The 20,295-nt window shown below is 36.3% G+C and overlaps 1 protein-coding gene across 7 annotated transcripts in view; it reads right to left on the minus strand.

The window, feature by feature from the left end:
* Window positions 1–99: 99 nt before the first annotated feature.
* Window positions 100–20,295, minus strand: part of PACSIN2 (protein kinase C and casein kinase substrate in neurons 2) — a 53,921-nt gene continuing 33,725 nt past the window's right edge. For 3 of the 7 annotated variants that reach the window (XM_059846123.1, XM_059846124.1, XM_059846125.1), the window contains exons 3-11: window positions 15,189–15,345; window positions 14,229–14,464; window positions 13,403–13,558; window positions 12,180–12,355; window positions 9,552–9,672; window positions 7,331–7,455; window positions 6,550–6,666; window positions 5,409–5,605; window positions 100–1,917 (exon numbers count right to left, since the gene is read on the minus strand). In XM_059846123.1, coding sequence (XP_059702106.1) covers window positions 1,805–1,917; window positions 5,409–5,605; window positions 6,550–6,666; window positions 7,331–7,455; window positions 9,552–9,672; window positions 12,180–12,355; window positions 13,403–13,558; window positions 14,229–14,464; window positions 15,189–15,345 — 1,398 coding nt within the window. In that variant the 3' untranslated portion in view covers window positions 100–1,804. Of the gene's footprint in view, window positions 4,738–5,408; window positions 5,606–6,549; window positions 6,667–7,330; window positions 7,456–9,551; window positions 9,673–12,179; window positions 12,356–13,402; window positions 13,559–14,228; window positions 14,465–15,188; window positions 15,346–20,295 lie in introns of all 7 variants that reach the window. The other 4 variants (XM_059846126.1, XM_059846127.1, XM_059846128.1 and 1 more) reach the window with 4 other exon arrangements.

A 20,295-nucleotide genomic window follows, 5' to 3' on the forward strand; every position in this document is an offset into this window, starting at 1 on the left:
TACTCTTTTACACAATGCAGGTTTTGTCACTATGAATTGCAATGAAATGCACAGATGATTATTTGTGCTTTGACATACATTGGAATAGTAAAAGTTGCATTCTGTATATTTAAGAGATTAACAGATTTTATTGTTTTCTAAAATATTTTACAATACAGAGACCCAAACCAGTAATTCCTGACAATTTCAGCAACTGTCCTGTGGATGAACAAATATGCTGGTAAGTTTTTGTTGACAGACATATACATACATCCACTTTCTAAGCTTGCACATTTGGATTCACTGAAAATGATGACTAAATATATCTATAAGCTCAAAAAGCAAACGATAGGGTCCAAGATTACCAACAGTGTTTTAAAAAGATTTGTTAACTTCATTACAGTGTAGCTTCCTAACATGGCACATCTACTTACCTGATACTTAGTTTTAACACAGATCTGCTGTAGTTTTACAACCCAGTTTTCAATGTCACAAGTGCATATTTGACACGATTACACTTGGCCAAGTTGTAACTGCAAACAAATGTAGATTTTACAGTGTTCTGCTACAATAATCCATGTTTGGACTAAAGCTAGTTTATACTTTGACTCATTAATTTATCCACAAATACTGATTTTGAGTATATTAGTGTATTTACTGTACTTCTGAAAAATCTTATCACAGAATACTTTGTCTATGGTACAGTAATGAATATGGCAGGAAAGCAGATTTAAATATACCTATAATTTAAACTCTTAAAATAGTCTGAATCTTATTGACACCAAAAGGCTTGATAACTAATAGCCATGCTCTTCATATTTTGGAATATCAAATTATATGTACATATACACAACATATATAGGCTATTAATAAAAGCATTTAGTCTATTTTACAGTCTTCTCTGTTCAAGATAATCAGCCTTCACAGATTTAACATTTCAAATCATCCAAAAATCATTAGCAGTTAAAAGGAGATTTTTTTTTCCCCTCTGCATACATGTGCTGGAAATAGCCACGCTTTTGGGGCTTATGCATAATTCATATTTGTTTTGAATGCCACTTAAGATCTAGATGGAAAACTCTTAGTTCAAGTGTCAACCCACATAAAGAACATTTGTAATAGAATCCCATCCCATGACATCTGCAGATATCTCTGCTACAAATAACCTTCTGTAACAGATATTTATTAAATACAGTATTTCGTTTTACAATTCCATGTACAACTTCAAGCCATGCTGACAACACAGAAAGATTACTACAACATGGAAAGAGCTTTCATTCAGTCAAGTGGTAACTAAATCTATGTCATAATTTAAGTACTAATTGATAAAGCATACAAAAAGGTGCTTAACTACATAGCATTTAAATAAAAAAATACTGCATCTTTCAGACATTGATAAGAACAAATAAAAAATTAACTATAATAATCTTTAAAATTCAAGTTGCAAGTTACTGAAGGTCACTTAAAATAACTGATTAAACAAAAGTGAGCATACATCCTACACATACCTGGGTAGGATGAGGCATAAGCATAGAAAATGCAAAAATGTTTAGGATCCACAATAACAGACCATGTGGGAAGAAAAAGTTTAAAAAGTATTTTTCCTATTTTTCAACCTTACTCCTTTCCTTTGCATTGTGTACAAGCTGTGAGAACAATATCAAGCTTTTGTCTTTCATTCAGCCTTATTTGGGTATCAAGCTCTGACCTTTTCATTAAAATATATACACTCTATACATCCATTCAGTTTCCTCTCACTTCACCTAAATACACTGTACAGGCCTACAGAGCTCTTGTGACACTTCTGTGTTTATTTTGTCCTTTGTCACTGGATTGGTTCCACATAGTTTGCTGGGTATAAACCAACTTGTCCATTGTCCAGGCGTCCTTTGCACCAGCCCTGCTCATCCTCATTCTCCATTTTGGTTAACTCATCCCCTGAAGAAAAGAAGGAACATTTTCCCCATCTCAGTGCAAGACAGAGAAATGTTTCATTAGGCTTATTGTCTTAGGGTTTTAAGGGAAACATGGAAGAAAATGCTACGAAGATTAAATAACTCAGAATTTGCTTGCTAACTTCCAGACTATCCATTCAGACATTCATGAACTATAAGATAACTTCATTTTGATTGCAATGCACATCTGATATTCCACATCCTCAGGGAATACTTTGACTTTTGAGAGCCTGCAGACTTCAAGATGCTCCATAGGAGCAAAGGAAGTTCCACCTCAGCCAGGCAAAAAAGACCAAATTGAGTAACAATTATTTCCTCCTGTGCAATTAATTTGTGTCAAATGTTTTCCCTAGATAAAACTGATGTGTGTTTTATCTTAGCAATAGGAAATAGAGGATGAAGATATTAATCACTTATTATAGTCCCAAATAGTAGAGAGTCTTGGTGTCATTTAGGAGAATATAAACTAGCCTAAGAACTATAAATTCTTTGGTAGAAATGGACAAGCTTCATATTAAATCTTCTCAAGATACTTATCTTTATAGCTTTTCTCTTTGATAAAAAGGTTAAAATTTAATCTCTTCTAGTTTTTATCAGAAAACTAATAAATACCCATTGAACAAATGAACAAATGACTCTACTTGTTTTATGGAACAACTTTTCCACTTTTTCTAATGCTGCAGAATGGGAGCATTTCAAACCTTCCATGAAGTGTGTGTTAATAAAGAGTGGAAACAGAGAGTATCCAAAATTCACAATGGAATGATGATATGCCCTAACAAATGCATTTGTATCAAAGCTTGGGCTTGGAAACTCTGTGATCCTGGAAGTCAAGTAAATATTAAGTGTCATCTGCACAGCAGTTACAATGAAACCACTGTGATGATAAAATCAGAACACACAATAACATACTCTGACAGCATTGCAGGGACAACCAGTAAAGGTTGTCTCTGCAATGTCATTATTGCAGGGACAGTCCCCAATACTGTCACTATCTCAGCCACCGAGGGCCACAATACAAATATTGTAAATAATTATGTCCCATCCTCTTACATGCTTATAAAACCTCTCATAGGATATGAATGAAGTTATTCTTGCTCTCTGGAAGCCTCCCACAGCTGTTTGCCAAGAGAAAAAAAAAAAACAAAACAAAAAACACCAGATATAAAGGTACTCCACTAAAAAAAAAGAGTTTCATGTATTAAAGTACATTTAATGGACACTGTGCAGAGCATATATTCGAACATGTACTTAGAAGCATTTTGTAGGTAAAGTCTTTGAATACCCAAGGAAATCCTATCTGAGAATATCTATGTCCATTTGAACAAATCCTTAAAATGTATTAATCCTCTGTTGACAGCTGCTTAGGAGCCTAGGGATATCTACAGAGGAACACAGGATTGAGTACGTTTTAAATTGGCTCCTACCTGAACTAGTGAGTTCTTTTCCTTAGTTTCTTTTATGTTCAATGTAAAGCTAGTCACACTAACACTTCTGCCTAATAAGTAAGTAGCCATCCTATTAATTCAGCATCTCTAAGGGGATTCATGGTCTAGCACATCATCCCTTTCCTACAATTGTATCAATGACATCATTTGGTGTTGTAATATTCTTTAATGCTCTTCCTTCAGAGTACTGAACTCTTTTTAAGTGAGGTCTGCATATATCTCACAGTTCAGACTTCCTCTGCTTTATTTCTACAGAACTCACACACCAAGAGCCACTTGGTTCAGTGGCTTAATACAAGTGACACAGCTGGTGCTCCAGCACACAGCACTTAACTTTCTATTTAACCATTACATCTGTGTATATAAACACTGCATAGTTTTGCCAAGGAAAGACTCATTACTGTAAACCCTTGCTGCTTCACAGGCACCAGAGATATATTTCAAGAGGATTAGCATGCTTCCATCCCCTGTTGAGAAAAATGGAGCAGGTAAAGTCTATAGAATGAAAAGTAACTTTTGGCTTGTGTGTATTCCACAGAAAGTACCAGATGTTTGTTACTTCTGTACTTCTGTCAGGGCACAATTTAGCAAAGTTCATGGACAAATAACCCATTCCTCCACTCTGGAAGCCTACGATACTTGTCTACAAAGAAGAAAAGTCAGATATTCAGTGGTTTCACTGACAAAAAGAGGTGAGTTAAAGGTGCAGCACCACCACCTGAGCTAGGGGGTGTTTTGGTTCAGAAAGCACAAACTGCATTTAGAATATGACCAGGGGACACACTGTTCTGAGCAACCCCTTCATCAGCAGAACAGACATCCTGCAGTTCCCTGATTAGCTACAACATGGACTGGTTTCCTAACTTTTAGCCCTAACATCCACCTAAGAACCACAGCAGCTGGTATAGAAATAGCACTAATCTTAACTAACCATACCTGAAAGGGAGGCAGACAAAAGCTTTCTGGAGTTTCTTTTCAACACTTGAATCCTGTTTTTCTATTACAATTAATCTGGTTATTACAGGAGATGGGAATAAAAGACAAGTAAATAGGAAAAGAGACAAACTCAAAGAGTATCTATTTCTCTCTTTTGCACAATATGAAGTTCTGTTTGCTTTTGCTAAACTACTCCTGCAATCTTGTTCTTGAATTCCTGGTTGGAAAATGTCTCCTGCAATTCTGGGCATGAAAGCTGAACAACTGGCTTGAAAGTCATGAATAGGGGGTAGATTTCAGCTGGAGGCAGCAGCACCTGTGGTGTGCAGCCATCACACCCTGATGTCACCTTCCCGTGTGTGGAAACAGTGTGTAATGGGTCTCCCCCATCAGTTGGATCTATTCTGTTCTCTCAACTCCTGTAACAGTGAGGGAAAAAAGGGTTTAGGGCTCAAGGAGATAAAACACCTTAAGAAGGAAGAGGTGTACTAAGTGTACCCTAATATAATACAAGACTGAAAAAACGCAGGTAAAGACAATCCCTGTGCTTAACATACACTGAAGAGGGATGAAAAGAGACAGTTTAAAAAGTATCCGTCCATGGCTAAATTTTCAACCCTAAAAAGTTCGTAGTGCAGAAAGCTGGATGCCAAAAATTGGATGCTTTCCGTTTAAACAGTTGATTTAATACAGTTTTAAGAATTGCTGCTGCAGTATTTTCCTTTAAAAAACAACTATGTAGGGTTGGCATTTCCAGACAGCTAAAAGCAGCAGCTGTTACTGTCACCAAGGAAGAAAAGAGAGAAAGAGGATTTTCAGTTCTGCAGGTAGTTTTGTTTCACTTAAGATAGTAAGAAAGGAGTATCTCAGAGGCAACCCAACACATTTCAAAGAGCTTAGGAGTCAGTGCTGCCAAACAGGGGATACCAAAAGCACTGTTAGGAGGGATGATGGTTAGATAGGATCCTGCATGTGGAATTGTACATCCAGAGAAACAGGTGACTTCCGAAAATAAAAGGTGAAGAGAGAAAAAAATCCCCTGCCTTTCTCCTTTTTGATAAATGTTTTAAAGTGAACGTTGCAAACTTACCAGCCTTAAAGCTGAGCTCATCTTGCTCCTGGCCCTCATAGTCATAGAGTGCACGTACTCTCACCTCCATGGCAGGAGGGGTGTCTTCATCAAAGGGATTGGTGTCTCCGTTTGCATCAGTGGAGGAGAAGGGGTTGTTGGACTCTTCATCAGACCAATCTGTAGGGTAGCTTTGGTTTTTCTCATAGCTGCTAACACTGAAAATCAATTTTGAAATTATTATTTTTCACTTTTAAAATAGGAGACTAGAAATACCATTAAGACACCCCTAAGTATGCTTAAACTCCACTCTAAGGCCCAGCTTTGAAACTTTCTTTCTGGTATCTTCTCATCTATCTTTAACTGACAATGCCTCATTAAAAAATTAAAACACTCTTGCAAAGCATTTAAAAAGTTAGAAAAAGGCAAAACTAACACACGTCAATCTCACCACAAACTCAAAGGACTTCTCTCTCAAAAAATCCACATAATCAAGGGATTATTTACTCTGGAAAGGTAAAAGGGATGCCACAGTCAATGAGAGGGATTATCTGGTTTAGGTAAAACATTTAAATTGCTTTGCAGAACCTTTCTCCCAAACCACTATGCACCTCTATGATAGCTTCCAACACTTTTTCTATATTGTAAGCCACCAATAAAAAAACTTCATTATACTGCAACAGCTTGATCATTTAAAGGGAAGTTCATTGTTCAGCATGCACATGCCCGTTAAGAGAGTGGAATATCCCTAGAGTGTACACTGAAGCAACAGGCAGCTGCTCGAGAAGGTCCTAAACAAAAAAAGAAAGGATCTTAAAAGCAGATTTGTTCAGTGAGAAGACACAGAGCAGTAAAGCTCCAGAAGCAGTTTCACTAGAAAAACACATCAGTTTTAACATTTTATAGGACTGGGAAAGGAAGGAAAAAAAGCAACAGCAATTCTGTTAGCAACTGCCAATAACCACAGTAGTTTGAAATCAAAGATCAAGCAACAGATATGGCATCTGTTAGGAAAGACAAGTTAGGTTACAGTGTTGCTTACACAACTGCTTAAAAACTCATCATGCACTGACCAGCGTAGTGTTATAGAAACCGAAAACAGAAAACCCTGGATAGAGAAAGTGCAAATGTGAAAACAATTAAAAAACAACATTTCACCAACTTTTTGATCTTATTGTCCTCCTTCTCACTGACAGTACTCCCAGTATCTTCTTCATCTTCAAAGGGATTGTAACTTGATTGTACTGACTGCACTGTGTTACTCTGGACACTAAGACTGCTAATTTGGAAAAGAAAAAGCATTATGGTGATCCTATCTGTATAAGAGAACACTGTCACTGGTGTCCCACTAAGCAGTTTCTTAGCAGACCCCTCCTTCAGTCAAAAAAATTTAAACAACTAAACAAAACCAAAATATCTATCAAATGCAGCATAAGACTCAAGAAAGCTTGTAAAGTCTGACATATGGAGCATTCCTCCACAATTAGAATATCCTTTGTGGACCACAATTTCTTTTTTCCTACTGCCTACAATAAAAGGCAATGCAATTTTTCTGGCCAGCTTCATTCCTTTTTAAAGCAGTTGATGTTAACAGTTTTGTATTAATCACATCCAGAATTCTGATGTGACTAAATGTTTTGCAAACTAAGACCTGAAAATATTATTGTCATTTCTAGAGATGGGAAGGTAGGAAGAGACCACCAGATCAAGTACAGAAAGTTCAGTTTCTCATGAAGCTTGTTTTCTTTCAGCTCCCAATGGAAAGAGAGCTATAAAATGAAGAATAATTCCCAAATTAATTTGTGAAATGCAGAGACATCACTAAAAATGCTTGCAGATAATTATCATTTGATTGGACAGTGACTTTTTGATCCTGTAGAGCTTAGTGCATGTGAAGGCAACAATCTTTTCCAATTAGTGTTTTTAGGCACAAAAAAAGCTACCTGCTATGTTTGTTAGGCTGTGAAACTTGGTCTCCTGTCTGATTGATGCCAGTCAGAGTTACTCCATCAGAAGCCTTCTTCTTTTCTCTTCTACTGAGAGTGCGATTGAGGTCTGCAGACCACTCCTACCAATGAGTGCAAAATGGGATTGAGAAATTCAATTGAACAAGTAATTATCACATTTAATTTTCAGACTGACTTGTGGAACATACATCTATATATTCAACACTATTAATAATTACTAAAGACAAGTCACTCCAAACATTTAATTTACAATTCTCATCTAGTTCCCACTCCAGCAATGCAAACAGGTGTCTGTGCTACTCACAAAATCCCAGTTACCTGCACTTCCCTGTATAGTATTCTGAACCCCTTGAAAAGACTTAAAATACCAGATGTGGCACACAACTGGAGCAATCAAAAGAGCTGGCCAGTACACACATTTAAAAGACGTACTGTGAGGGCCCACAGTTTCAAATAATGCCAAGACATCTGGCCTTTAAAAGGTAACTCTAACATTCAGTTAAAAAAGGCATTGTAAGACAGGGCTTACTTCTGAAGAAGGACTCTCAGATGACTTACAAAGAAGAAGTTAATTTCAATCTGTGGCTAAGATTTAAGCCCCAAAGGTACTTCACTCTGGATTTAGTGAAATTCATTGTCCTAAAAAGCCATATACAGGAGTTAAGGCTCAAATCAATACAAGTATTGACAAGACTAATGATGCCACTTGTAGACCCTTCTTGATGTTTTGAACCATTCAGAGGCAGATGGGACAGGCATGATGAGACCTAAATATAGCTCCTGCATTACGTCAAGTTAAGCTTTGATATCCTGTTATACTATATACACTATACTGATACAAAGCAGGAACCAACAGAAAACAAACTGGATGCAAGCAAATATCCTATGCTGAGATGTTTCCTCTCAGAAGTCTTAAACGTAGAAAAAAAGTCAGGAGAGTTTGCTTTACAAAAGATGGCATTTGAGATAAGTATTTTTATCAGGAAATGGAAGTTTTCAGAGTTGCTATTACTCCTATGTAACAGAGTCAGTCCACTGCATTCTGCACAGCTCTTCAAATACCTGATTATTGCACAGCTCTTCAAATACCTGATTATTTTAACTTCGAGAAATACATATTGGATTTCTGAGTAACCACAGTTAAAAGACCACTGACCTATGCATATTTGCAGTTTACAATGCAATTTCATAGTCATTTGATCATGACTTTTTTTACTTACGTCATCCTTGTAGCATGTAAACGAGAAAAAACTGGATTAGGAAAACAGTAACAGGAGCATTTAATTTGTTAATTATAATGTTTAAGAAAAAGGATAGTAATTTCCCCACACAGAAGTAACTGCACTTCAGTGTTTCAGGCAAAGAAATTCTACAGTACTGGTATGAATTTTCTTCCTCAAAACTCCAATCTGAAGTTACTCAGTATTTTCAAAACAAGGGCTGTTTTCCTTTATGGTTAATAAGGAAAAAGTGAGACACTCCAGAGTTTATGCTTCTACTCACTTATTTAATCTCTAGAACTTATTTCAACTAAACCCATATTCTGGTCCAACTCATTCCACTTCTAGTATCATACATGAGTAGTATGATCTGCATTGACACATTTTTGTGCATATTTCTTGTAGGTTATGGTAACAGAACACAACTTAGAAAAACTCCTTTCTTTTAAAAATGGCATCCAGCAATAAAATGACTAACTGGGTAAAGGTGGAACTTTTTTTTTTTTAAATAGAGCAGTATTGAGTTTTAAGTATCAAATTTCAAATTTTGAACTGTTTAGTTCAGACTTTTTCAGAGTCCTTACAGTATGTGCTACAATTACCTGCTAACAGCAAGGAAATTCAAACTGAAGTCTCACACCAAAGGGGAGAAGTAAAACATAAAGGATAACATGTGCAGGTGTCAGAGATGTATCAACTAAACAATGGCTAACAACTTCAGTAATGGCTTAAGCTTAAAAAAAGGCACTGTAGTTTTCTGCTTTACCCATTTGCTCTTTAAATAGGTGCTCAACATAATCACTGCCAAAAGTTGTGGCCCAGTGAAAACTGAGATAAGAAAACACTATGACTTGCAAAACAAAAGATTCAGTGTTGGAAGCCTGAAGTTAAGAATTACACCAGAAAGAAATATTACAAAAAGCAAAGAGGAAAAAACTAGACAAAACAATTCTGTGGTTTAAGTACTGTGACCTTACCTCAAACTGAGGCCAATTCATTGACATCCCTGGACCTTGATTAGCTCTGAACCACCGCAAGTCTTCAACAGCATCTGCTGTTTTGATATTCTGTTCCAGCTCACGGTAGATATTTTTATAACTGAAAAACAAATTTGTCTTCTAATTTAGTATCAAATTTAGAAACATGGCAAATCCCTAAGCAGTTAAAAAAAATATTTTAAAGTTCACAATATTAGTGAAGAAACTAATAGCAAGATAGACTTTTAAAAACTGACAGACCTGTTAACTGCCTGTAAAAAGGGAAGAGTAGTCCAACAAGTAAATTTGCTCAAAGTTCACCACACCATAAAATCCTTGTTTGCCAGATTTTAAAACTATGACTCTAGTGTAATTTAACTGGCTGTCATTAAAATATATATAAACATTGGACTGTATTTAAACAACTGAACTGCAGTCTTGAAAGTTTCTTTAATTTCAAAGCTTATCTACAAGACAGTAGAAACTGGTTTTGTGCTAAATCCACAGGACTCTGTGAAAACTTCTGTTTTAATCCAGTAAGGATTAATTGTAAATTAATCCTTACTGGATTAAAACAGAAGTTTTATAAAAATATATAATTATATATATTTTATTATAAAAGCAATTATAAAAATAAAACAATTATAAAAATAAAACCCCCAAACTTGAAGCAGAGGTAAATGGGTTAAACATTTTCCTATGCAGGTATAATATCTGCTAACTGTTTTTACTGGTTTGGGTACTGTCTGATTTTACTAACTGTATGATTTGAATCAAACACTGTGAAAAAGAACCTCACTACTTTTTCTTGTCTCTCACTCTAGTTGTTTTTCATTAACAGAACAGAAGTGATGTTGCAGATACAGCTCTGATGCTAGACCATGCACATGGTAATGTGCATGACAATACATTTATATCAAAGCCACCAATATGGTGCAATACGGAACTCAGAGTTTAAAAAAATCTCAACACAACAGTCGCAAGGCTTAAAATAAGAGACACAGAACTGCTATTATTTTATATATAGTTCATCTGCTATTATACTCAAGGTATTGTATTTGTGAAAATCCTTCCAGACCAAATCACACAAAATTTAGAATTAGAATTCATTAGTGCTACATTGTCAAGAGTCAAACTTTCTCAAAATACACTTCCACATTTCTCAATTTCTATACAATACTTGACTGCTTTAACACATACACAGTATGGGCTTTTTCCTACATCAGCAGTCATTTCAATGTATTTAAGCAATGGAGAGGCATGTATTTTGAGAAAGGGAATACATCATTACCAGCCATCAGTTAAATCAACAATAAACTTTAGGTCTACATCTGTACAGGCTATCTTCTGGACTGTGCTCTTTAGCATCATTACAGTTAAAAATCAAACTTTCTTTTCATGACTAATTCTACATCTTTTATCTCTGTACTAAAGAGGCAAAGATAAGGAAAGAGATCAACAGTTACAGCTGCTCTTTCCCTGGTTTCATCCTAATAGTTCTGTTGTTTGATGCTTATTATGACTACTCCTGGAATTTTAAGTATCCTAAAAGGAAATCATTGCCTCTCCACTTGGTCATTTTCTGTGTTCTCCCCCCAGCCTTGTCCTTTCAGTCAACTATTTCTCATTTATTTCTGATTTGTATTTTCATTTAACCTGATGAAACTGAATCAAATGGGCAACAATTCTACCATCTATCCACTCTGATAGTAGAAAGAATCTATCTCACACAGCAGCTCAATAAGAACTCTGAAGCCACCCAAAATGGTAATGATGCCAAAATAAGTGGTTTTGCCCTTACCTACTGCTTGCTCTTTTTTTGTTCTTGTCTCTATGCCACCCCCTTTCCTCATGCCAGCATTAACATTTGTGTGACAGTATAGCAAGACAGTTTGGGACACTCCTCAGGTTAAAATCAGTTCTTTCTTTTCTCCTTGCACTTCAAGTGCTAAGCAGAGTGCACGTGACCTCTGCTGTTAGAAGTGGGATGTAAAACACTGCCATGGTTACAGCACTCACTGCAAGTGTTCCTGTGTCTGGAGCTCTCTAGCAGAAGTTTAGCTTTCTTGGAATACAGTGAGGGCTTGGGCAGAAAGAACAAAATACAAGACATGCTTGATACATGTGACAGTATAAATTAAGGTGGACAAGAGTTTGTAGTGGTTAACTTATGGATCTTAAATTCATCTCCAGATCAAGGTAATTTGATTACTGAGCTCTAATATTTTAACAATAAATGTATTGACTACAAATTTCATGCTGTCCTACACTAATAAATTCCTGTTTGTTCTCTAATAAACATGCAAGACACACAATAAACCAAGACCACCTTTTCCCAATCTTTGATCCAGCATTTTTTGGTTCTAAGTGCTGAATCCCTTCTAATTGGAACATTTTTGATTATAAAACACCACAAGAATGAAGGTTTGTTGGTTCTGGCAAATGTTAGAGATAGGTGCTAATCTCATTTTAGACAAAACAAAGAATTAATCTCTTTCACTTACACTTTTAAACTGAAGCAACACATTAGAAAGAAATCAGAACTCTGAACTCTGATCTACTTGAAGCATTTATTACTTTCCACAGAAAAGTATATTAAGCAGTAATTTTGAAGTCTAGCAGTTTTACCTTGCAACGTTGGACAAGTCAAGGTGTTTCTGGACTTCCAGTAACACTTCTCGGAAGAAACGCAACCGCTTTTCCTCAAACTGCTGGCACTGCTCAAATACCTGCTCCATGTTCTCCATATACTGAGGAGTAGCATTATCTAATTCTTTCAGTGACTTTTCATACTTCTCTTTTGTCTGGGGGTACAAAACCAAACTGTTAGCAATATATTTTATTACTGCCGTGCAACACAGACCTATCAATGCAGTAATGGCTGAGGTTTAGACCACAAGTTGCCAGGCTGCAAACTCTTCTCATGACCACTGTACCCACCTTAGGGCACAAAGGGAATTATCTAAGTAAACTGCAGAAACAGTTACAATAAACCTCCAAGCCTCTTCTCTGGCTTTTTAACAGAAACCATGACAAATGTTAATGTAACTCTAAAGATAAAAACCAGAGGAGTTACAGAGCAAATCAGAGCAGGAAGTCTTTCAAGTTACTGAAAGTATTTGGAGATCTTTTAAAGTGCTGTGTTTTCTCCTCTAGTAATTTACATAGTATACTGTGAGTTATGACTAAAACCCCAAACATTGAGTACACCCTTGTGAACATAAATTGCATACACTGTGAGTTCAGCTAACAGATACAACCTCAGACTCTGCACTAATATACAGAAGTAGTCCATAGGCAGGAATTAAAAGATCCCAACTGATGGAACACAACATTCCAGATGCCAGAAAAGCATTCTCAAAGGAAAAAGACATCCTTGAGGAATCATACATTAAAATCCACTCAGTAGCAGCCCATTGAAGAGATAAAGCAAACTGTGTAACAGAACAGCATTTATTTAAGTGTATTATATCAGCTTCATTTTTTTAAAATGCATTTTGCAGTCAAGAATGATGACATACTAAGTATGTCAGCAAGTTTTAGGCATCTGTCTCTCAGATTCATGAGTGAAATAGCTCAGCCCTCACTCATAAATAAGTAGTACTCTGCTTTAGAAGTTTGCTGGCTTACTGTGCTTAGCTCCCTGCTGAAAGTACTTAAATGAAATAGAGGCCATACATTATTCATCTTCAGAGAAGAAAAACTGGCAAGAACACATTCTTGGGAGAAAACTAAACTTTGGTACAGAACTGGAACTGACAGAGAGCTATGTGCTGGTGTTCACAGCACACTCAGGAGGAAAAAAGAGCTTAAATATGCACAAACTATAGGTCAAAAAACACTCAGTATACCTTTAGTACATCTTGTTTGCTTCTCTCCACTTTGTCTTGTAATTTCTTCAGTTGTTCAGGATTCAGTGCTGGATCAGCTTTGCTGTTTGTTTCTCTGGATATAGCCAGTTTCTCCTCCTTGCAGGCAGCATGATAAGCTTTCTTTGCAGCTTCCACCTACAAAAGGGATTTGAGTCTTTGCATTTGGAACAGTCTACAGCAACCATAAAATCTTAGCCCTAAAAGCATGTTGCAACGAAGAAACGGTCAGGCTTTGTTTTCAGGATGATTTTTCTTTTTTGGGGGAGAGGGTTAAATTGTTTTCATTTAGGCCAAAGAATGAACAATACATAAGAATCAATGTAAGGAAATTATTGGAGCATTCTTTCACCATACAAGAAATGTCACTCATACAGCTTAGAGAAGTGTTGAACAGATGCAACAAAAGGTTTACAGAAAGTCCCCAACTAAACACTTCTCACTCATGCCCATGTTCACCTGCTCCCCCTTCTTCTACTAACCTGTTATTTAAGAATACTGTTATATGAGAGGGGGGGAAACCCACAAACACATTTTCCCTCATTTATTTTGCAATTTTCAATTGCATGAAATAAGATACTGTTAAAATGATATCTTAAATTTCACTTTCCCCAGATTTTCACTGAACTCACCAAGATTAGGATAGACCAAGAGAAAAATATTTATTTTCAGAAGAGGACAGAAAGCAAGAGATCTTTAAGAGAAAGGAGGGTCCAGCAGAAAGAAGAGGGAGTTTACTCCCTTACAGAGATTTGAAACATTAGTATATTATAACACAGGATATCTAATACATAATCTACTGCTGTACCTCTTTCAGCTTTTTTGCCCAGGGTTTCTGAGCTTTCCTAAATCCATCTTCTGCTTCTTTGGTTTCCTTAAATCCTCCCATCATTTGCTTATGAAAGGCTTCCTTCTGCCAGTTCTTGATTTTTTCAAAATCTTCATTCATCAGTGAACCTTTTACTTCTAGATGTAGTTCACTCACTTTTTCAGCTTCTGACATAAAAGCACACCAAGCCCTTTCTACTGTTCCATACTGTGGGCCTAAACACAACAAAAAGTGTCATTCTCAGTAACCATCACCCACAAGGAACTTATATTCCCAAGAAACTACCTGAAACTAATGACTTATATTCACTTGTAAACAATGTTGATGGAAACCTAGAAAAGGGAACAATTTTTTTTCACATAAATTTAGAGTATTACAAACTTTTTAAGCCAGAAAAAAAAAATTAATTTAGTCTGGAGTCTTTACCCCTGTACCACAATTCTCAGTATTCCACATGTGAGATCCCCTTTGAACTGCCTTCAGTTTCTCAACATACTTTTTTTGAAGGGTGAATAACCATGGAAGGACAAACTACTGCAGAATATATCAAATAGCATTACCTTAGCCTTCCATTAGAGCAATGCCTTAATTACCAGTTTTTCCCCCACAGTCACTGCCCCCTTGTTATTCAGAAGCCCTTTTCAAACTCTACTGGTAATTCTATAGAAACAGACAGTTCTCTAGGACATGACGTGGTACTGAAGGCAAGATTCATCTGCTTCAGCAAGAAGCAAGCAAACTTACAAAAGAGCAGGGATTTGCTGGATTGGGTTTTTATCCAAAAAAGGCTGGCCGTCTGTCACATTACTGAGCCTCTTACAGAAACTCCATTATAGGCTAAGACATACAGTATTTCTACTTTGTACTTACCGAAACAAAGATATACAGAAACATTTTTTTCCATTTGAGAAAGTTTTCAGCGTTCAAACTCAGCATTACCTTTCTCCACAAGCTGCTTCCACCTTTTAGCCCATTCTGTGAGCTGCTGAGCATAGACCTTCTCTATCCGTGCCCGTTCATGAATACAGTTCATGAGATCATTGCAAAGTCTGTGGCCATCATCAATTCGTTTTACTGTCCTCTTGTAATTTCCAACCTACCAAGAGACAAAGACTTAATTTCTGCTTGAAAGCTCTGAAAACAAGAGAAATCTCTAATTAACAGAAATACTGTAAACTAAGAGTAAGATAATACAGCAGGAAATAATCAATTATGGAAACAGGTTCATTCATCTTAAATCAATTAATCATAAAACCTAAGTGAAACATTAAAATTAATCATAAAACCTAACTGCAACAATGCAGCAAAGGCTACAAGTTCCCCTGTAAAAGAAAGTTGTTAATTTTAAAAGTGAAAGCTTTATTATATTTTATTAAGTCTGCAATGTAATTATGGGTAATCACCACAACTGTTCTGCATGATTATTTCTTGGTAATGTTCTAGATAGTGGAGAAAATTAAGAGAAATAATAGAGTATTCTTTCCCTCTTCAATATTCATTATCAAGTACCTAATACCTAATTTTATGCTGTGTTTAATCTTTCAGGATTAATAAAACTGCAGAGACATGCAAAGGAGCATTGCAACATCTCTACCAATCATAATAATAGTTTTTAAGAATGCAGTCACTGCTGAAAACCCAGACAGAAATTATTTCCAAAGTATACTCTAGAATTTAATGTAGGAAGATACTGACAGCAATGACGTGTATTTACCATACTTAGAATTGTAAATATTAAAGGAAAAAAACTCCACAGTCACCCAGTGTATAAGCTATAATAAAATGAGGACATGGAGCAAAATGTACACCATATAATGAACATCCATTATATAATTAACACTTCCCTTTCACTCTTGTGTACATGGCAACATGGAATAACAAAACTAAATGTCTGAAAGGGAAAAAAGCTTTACACTGCTCCCAGAGTAACATTTCCACTGAATTCAAGGTCACTCAGGCTGGCTTTTGTAAACATTAAACAAGACCTAAGAACTCTGTTAAGAGAACTTGCACAGGCTATTAAATATCACAGCCAGTTTCTTATCTGCCCAAACCACCTGACTGAAAAGCAAAGATTAGCAGCAAGGCCGTAGATTAAATATTCAAATACTCAAAGTGTGTTAGTCATTTTTACATTTGAATCATATCTGCTTCACATCTGACAGAGAAAAACATTCAACTTTTGGTTCACATTTATTCAGAATTTTGTCAGCAGATGTACATGCAAGCCATTTGCTTGAGAAAAATGGTATACAGGGGAATACTCTTCAAAGGGGAAAAAAATCCCTATACTAAGTACTGGAGGAAGAAATGACTACACTATAAATACAGACATATGCTAGCTCATCTCATTAAATCTGGGAAAAGAATAAAATCAAAACCATCCATGACATGACAAAACCATTTCTCTTAGTGGCTTCAAAGAATTCATCTAAGCATGTTTTTTGGTTTGGACTAGATCCATTTCAATAGATCAAAGGAATTTAGTCAGCATCCAAGTAAGGCATTAGTTAGCAGTCACTGGTTCGTCTAAATCACGTAAACAAATTCATACACACAGCCCCTGCCCTTTAAAACGTAAGCCACAATATAACTGAAGGTAAGAAGCTACCAGAGAGAGTCAATGCATCCATGTCAACTGATTGCAGCTATTACCAAGAAAGCATGAAAAAAACCCTTCTATTTTCAGGAGAAATGGAAATGGAGAAGTAGGCAGTTATACATATGTAATCAAAGTGTTAAGGGAATCAAATACCTCCAAGAACATCTTCAGTCTTTGTAATGAAAGACAAATCATTCATCTGCTCAAAATTACTCCAGCTGTAGGTTCACAATCAAGCAGACTTTCAAAACAGGTTATGCTAGCTTGGCACAACTACTAAAGCCTTATATTAGCATCAATTTGTGTCTCCAGTTATGTGCCCAGGGATTTACGTCTGTAGCACAAACATTTCCTTTCATAAATTCTCACTATTAAATTAGCATTTTAAATGGTAATTTTGAATGAGAGCTGGCTGACTTGTGGTATATTAAATCCTTTCATTCTGAGCAAACTCTAACCTCATCTCAACATCAAGCAGTTGTCAATTTCAGGCAGGTATTCAGAGAACTGCACTGAGCTTACCTGAGAGCATTCACTGTTATCACATAAGGGCACCTTTAAAGAGCTGCATGAACATCACAGATAATTCACCCACCACCTCCTCCTCACAGGAGGACTGAAGGAACTCAGCATCACAGTTTAGAATCAGTAAAAAGAGGAACCAGGCCCACAATACTAAAAAATAACCTGGTATTGCAAAGAAAGCCTTTTACACTGACATTTTCCCTATCAGGAATGCTAGGATTTTGGAAATACAGCATTTTTTCTGTGTTCCATGACAGAGAACATAAGTTATATAACCTGGCAAGTAACATTTTGAAAACCTAGTGGTTTCTTTTAAAAACTGCATTTTAAGTTAGGGACACTGCAATGACACATTTTAGAGATGTGGAATGTGCAGCCTGTCACTGTAGGACACAAGATTTAAGACACAAGGTCCTTAGGCCACAGAGCCAAGTAAAGGGAAAAGAATTTCAGTCTTTAGGTTGTCAAGGAGCTACTACATTAACTGTAAAGAAGTTAAAATAATAAATAAAAAACCTAGAAACACACTCAAGATACCCTGAACTCTGAAAAATATGATCTTATACATTGTTTATTCAAGACTCTTCTCTCCAATTTCTGAGGTAAATGGCAAGCATTCTGCAAGACTTCCCCCTTCCCCTTCACAAGAAGTATTTGAGCAAATTAAAAATGAAGAATTCTTTTATTTGTAGCAACTCACCAGGAACAACACAAACAAAAAAATCCTGTGCTTCTTTGTTTTAGTCAGAGCCATTTTATATAATGCCTGACAATTTTCAGATTTCTCAATTAGCCCTGTACAGTACATGAACATACATGATTTTGCTAGTTAGAATAATTTCCTGATCATTCTCAGCATTGCACTATTTCTTGCTAAACAGACACAGACAACTAAGATTTGAATGAAGTTATGACATGACATTCTAAGTCTTCATGTCCTACACATAAAGTATTTGTTTCAGAAAAGTAACTTGTAAGATTACAAATTTTCTTACCATTTCAAGTAGAAAAATAGATATTTAAAAACTATACCCCACTTTCTTTTTAGCATCAACAATACATCCATCTAAAAGAGATAGTTTATTACATGATATCAAATTCACTTGCTGTTTACCCTTAGTAGTCAGAAACACTTCAAAAGGAAATAACCAAGAGTTTATTTCTTTAAAATACCATTATAATGGTCACTTTTTGGATGCAATCAGTTCATTCTGGGAAAATTGTGATTGATAGTTTTGTGTCACTCTTTCTACCTGTTCTAACCTGAATTAACCATCAGTCTCAACCCTTTTCCACTGCAAAAAATACTGAGTTTTGCTGCTAATAAATCTCAGTTGAACCTATTTTGCCCCGTTTATCTCTTCCAGGCACTATAGATGCTGTCAGGTCTCCATTTAGCTTAACCAAGAAAGCATTCCTTCTGATTTTATAATTTTCTCTCAGGCATGAGCTCAGCAATGTCACCTCAAATCCTCTGCTAAATCTAAGATTTAGGGAATCTGTAAGGTCCTGAAAAAAACACAGAGGCACCCTCTGATGAGGCACTGATCATCCTATAGTTGGCCGTGCAGGAAGCTTGCCTTTTACCACGGGAGCCAAGCACTGCCACTGATAGGATCTTTAGTGGGAATGTATCTAAGAGTTTGCAACTTCATTTTTCTACAATTCCACAGCACTAAACACAAAGGGAGTCTCTTAAATTATGTAGGCTCCTTCACCTCAACTGTTAGACTCTTTTTTATTTTAAGGCATATTCACAGAGCAGCACAAAAGCCTAGAGTGTTAAACACACCTTGCAGGCTCTTCTGGTCCACTGAGAGAAAAAAGAAGAGTATTTTCATTTGTTAGCAGCCCAGAAGGTGGCAAACATTCAGCTATTGCTAAACTCCTGTTAGGTAATTTCAGCACACCATGACAAACATTATACCACAAATACTTCAGGAGTTTCAAATGTCTGAAGATAGATTTGTCAACTCTTTTTCCAAGCTTGCAGAGCTTATTCATAACAAATCAGCCTTTATGAACTGGAACCATTCAAAAGAAAGTCAACAAGGTATTTTTAGGGACAAATACTCCTAGGCATGAAACAGAATAATAAGCTTTAAAGGTTCATAGTCAAACCCACACATACCAATGGCAAACATAGGGACACACACTATTTCCAGCATTCCATTAAACCACAAGGAAAATTTCTTTCCAGCTACGTCAAAGGGGAAGATTCCAAACATTTCAACCAGCTTAAACATCTACAACCACTGTGTGGTTTTTATAAATAAGAATAATTATCTTGGTGCATAATTAGTACACACAGTCCAAGTACCTATGAGCATTAGCTCTGAGTGAGTTTATGTACATAAATTCACCCCTGATTACAAGAAAAATCCTGAGGAAGCTCTGAAACACACAAAATCTTAAGCCAAATACACCAGTAAAGCAAACACTGACAATATAAATGAAAAATATTCCATTGCTCAAAGTTAGGAAGATATTTAAAAAACAACTATGTGACAGGAATCTACTACTGCAGAGTCCAAATATTTTTATCCAGAATGTTTTATCCAGACCCCTATTTGGGTCTTGCTTTGGTTGGTTGGGGTATTCATTTTGGGTAGGAGTTTTTTAGTTGTTTGTTTTGTTGTTTTTTTATGTGGTTACTAGGGGGCAGGAGACAACAGCAATGCAAACAGAGGCCAAATTTAATTCATCCATACTACACAGGGGATCATCTTCCACTTTGAGAGGTTGAAAGTCTTATATTGCTAATGGATTGTCCGCAAATCTTTCAGAATGCAACAAAAGCCCCGTGTTCAGCACTTCAGAATGCACACCAGCTCCTGCCCTCCAAGGGAATCACTGACAGGGCTAAAATAATCCCAGCTGCAGGTTCAGCAGCTGTTCAGTGACTATTTCTGTCTGGGT

The sequence above is a fragment of the Haemorhous mexicanus genome, chromosome 5 (genome assembly GCF_027477595.1).
Source record: "Haemorhous mexicanus isolate bHaeMex1 chromosome 5, bHaeMex1.pri, whole genome shotgun sequence".
NCBI classification, from domain to species: domain Eukaryota; kingdom Metazoa; phylum Chordata; class Aves; order Passeriformes; family Fringillidae; genus Haemorhous; species Haemorhous mexicanus.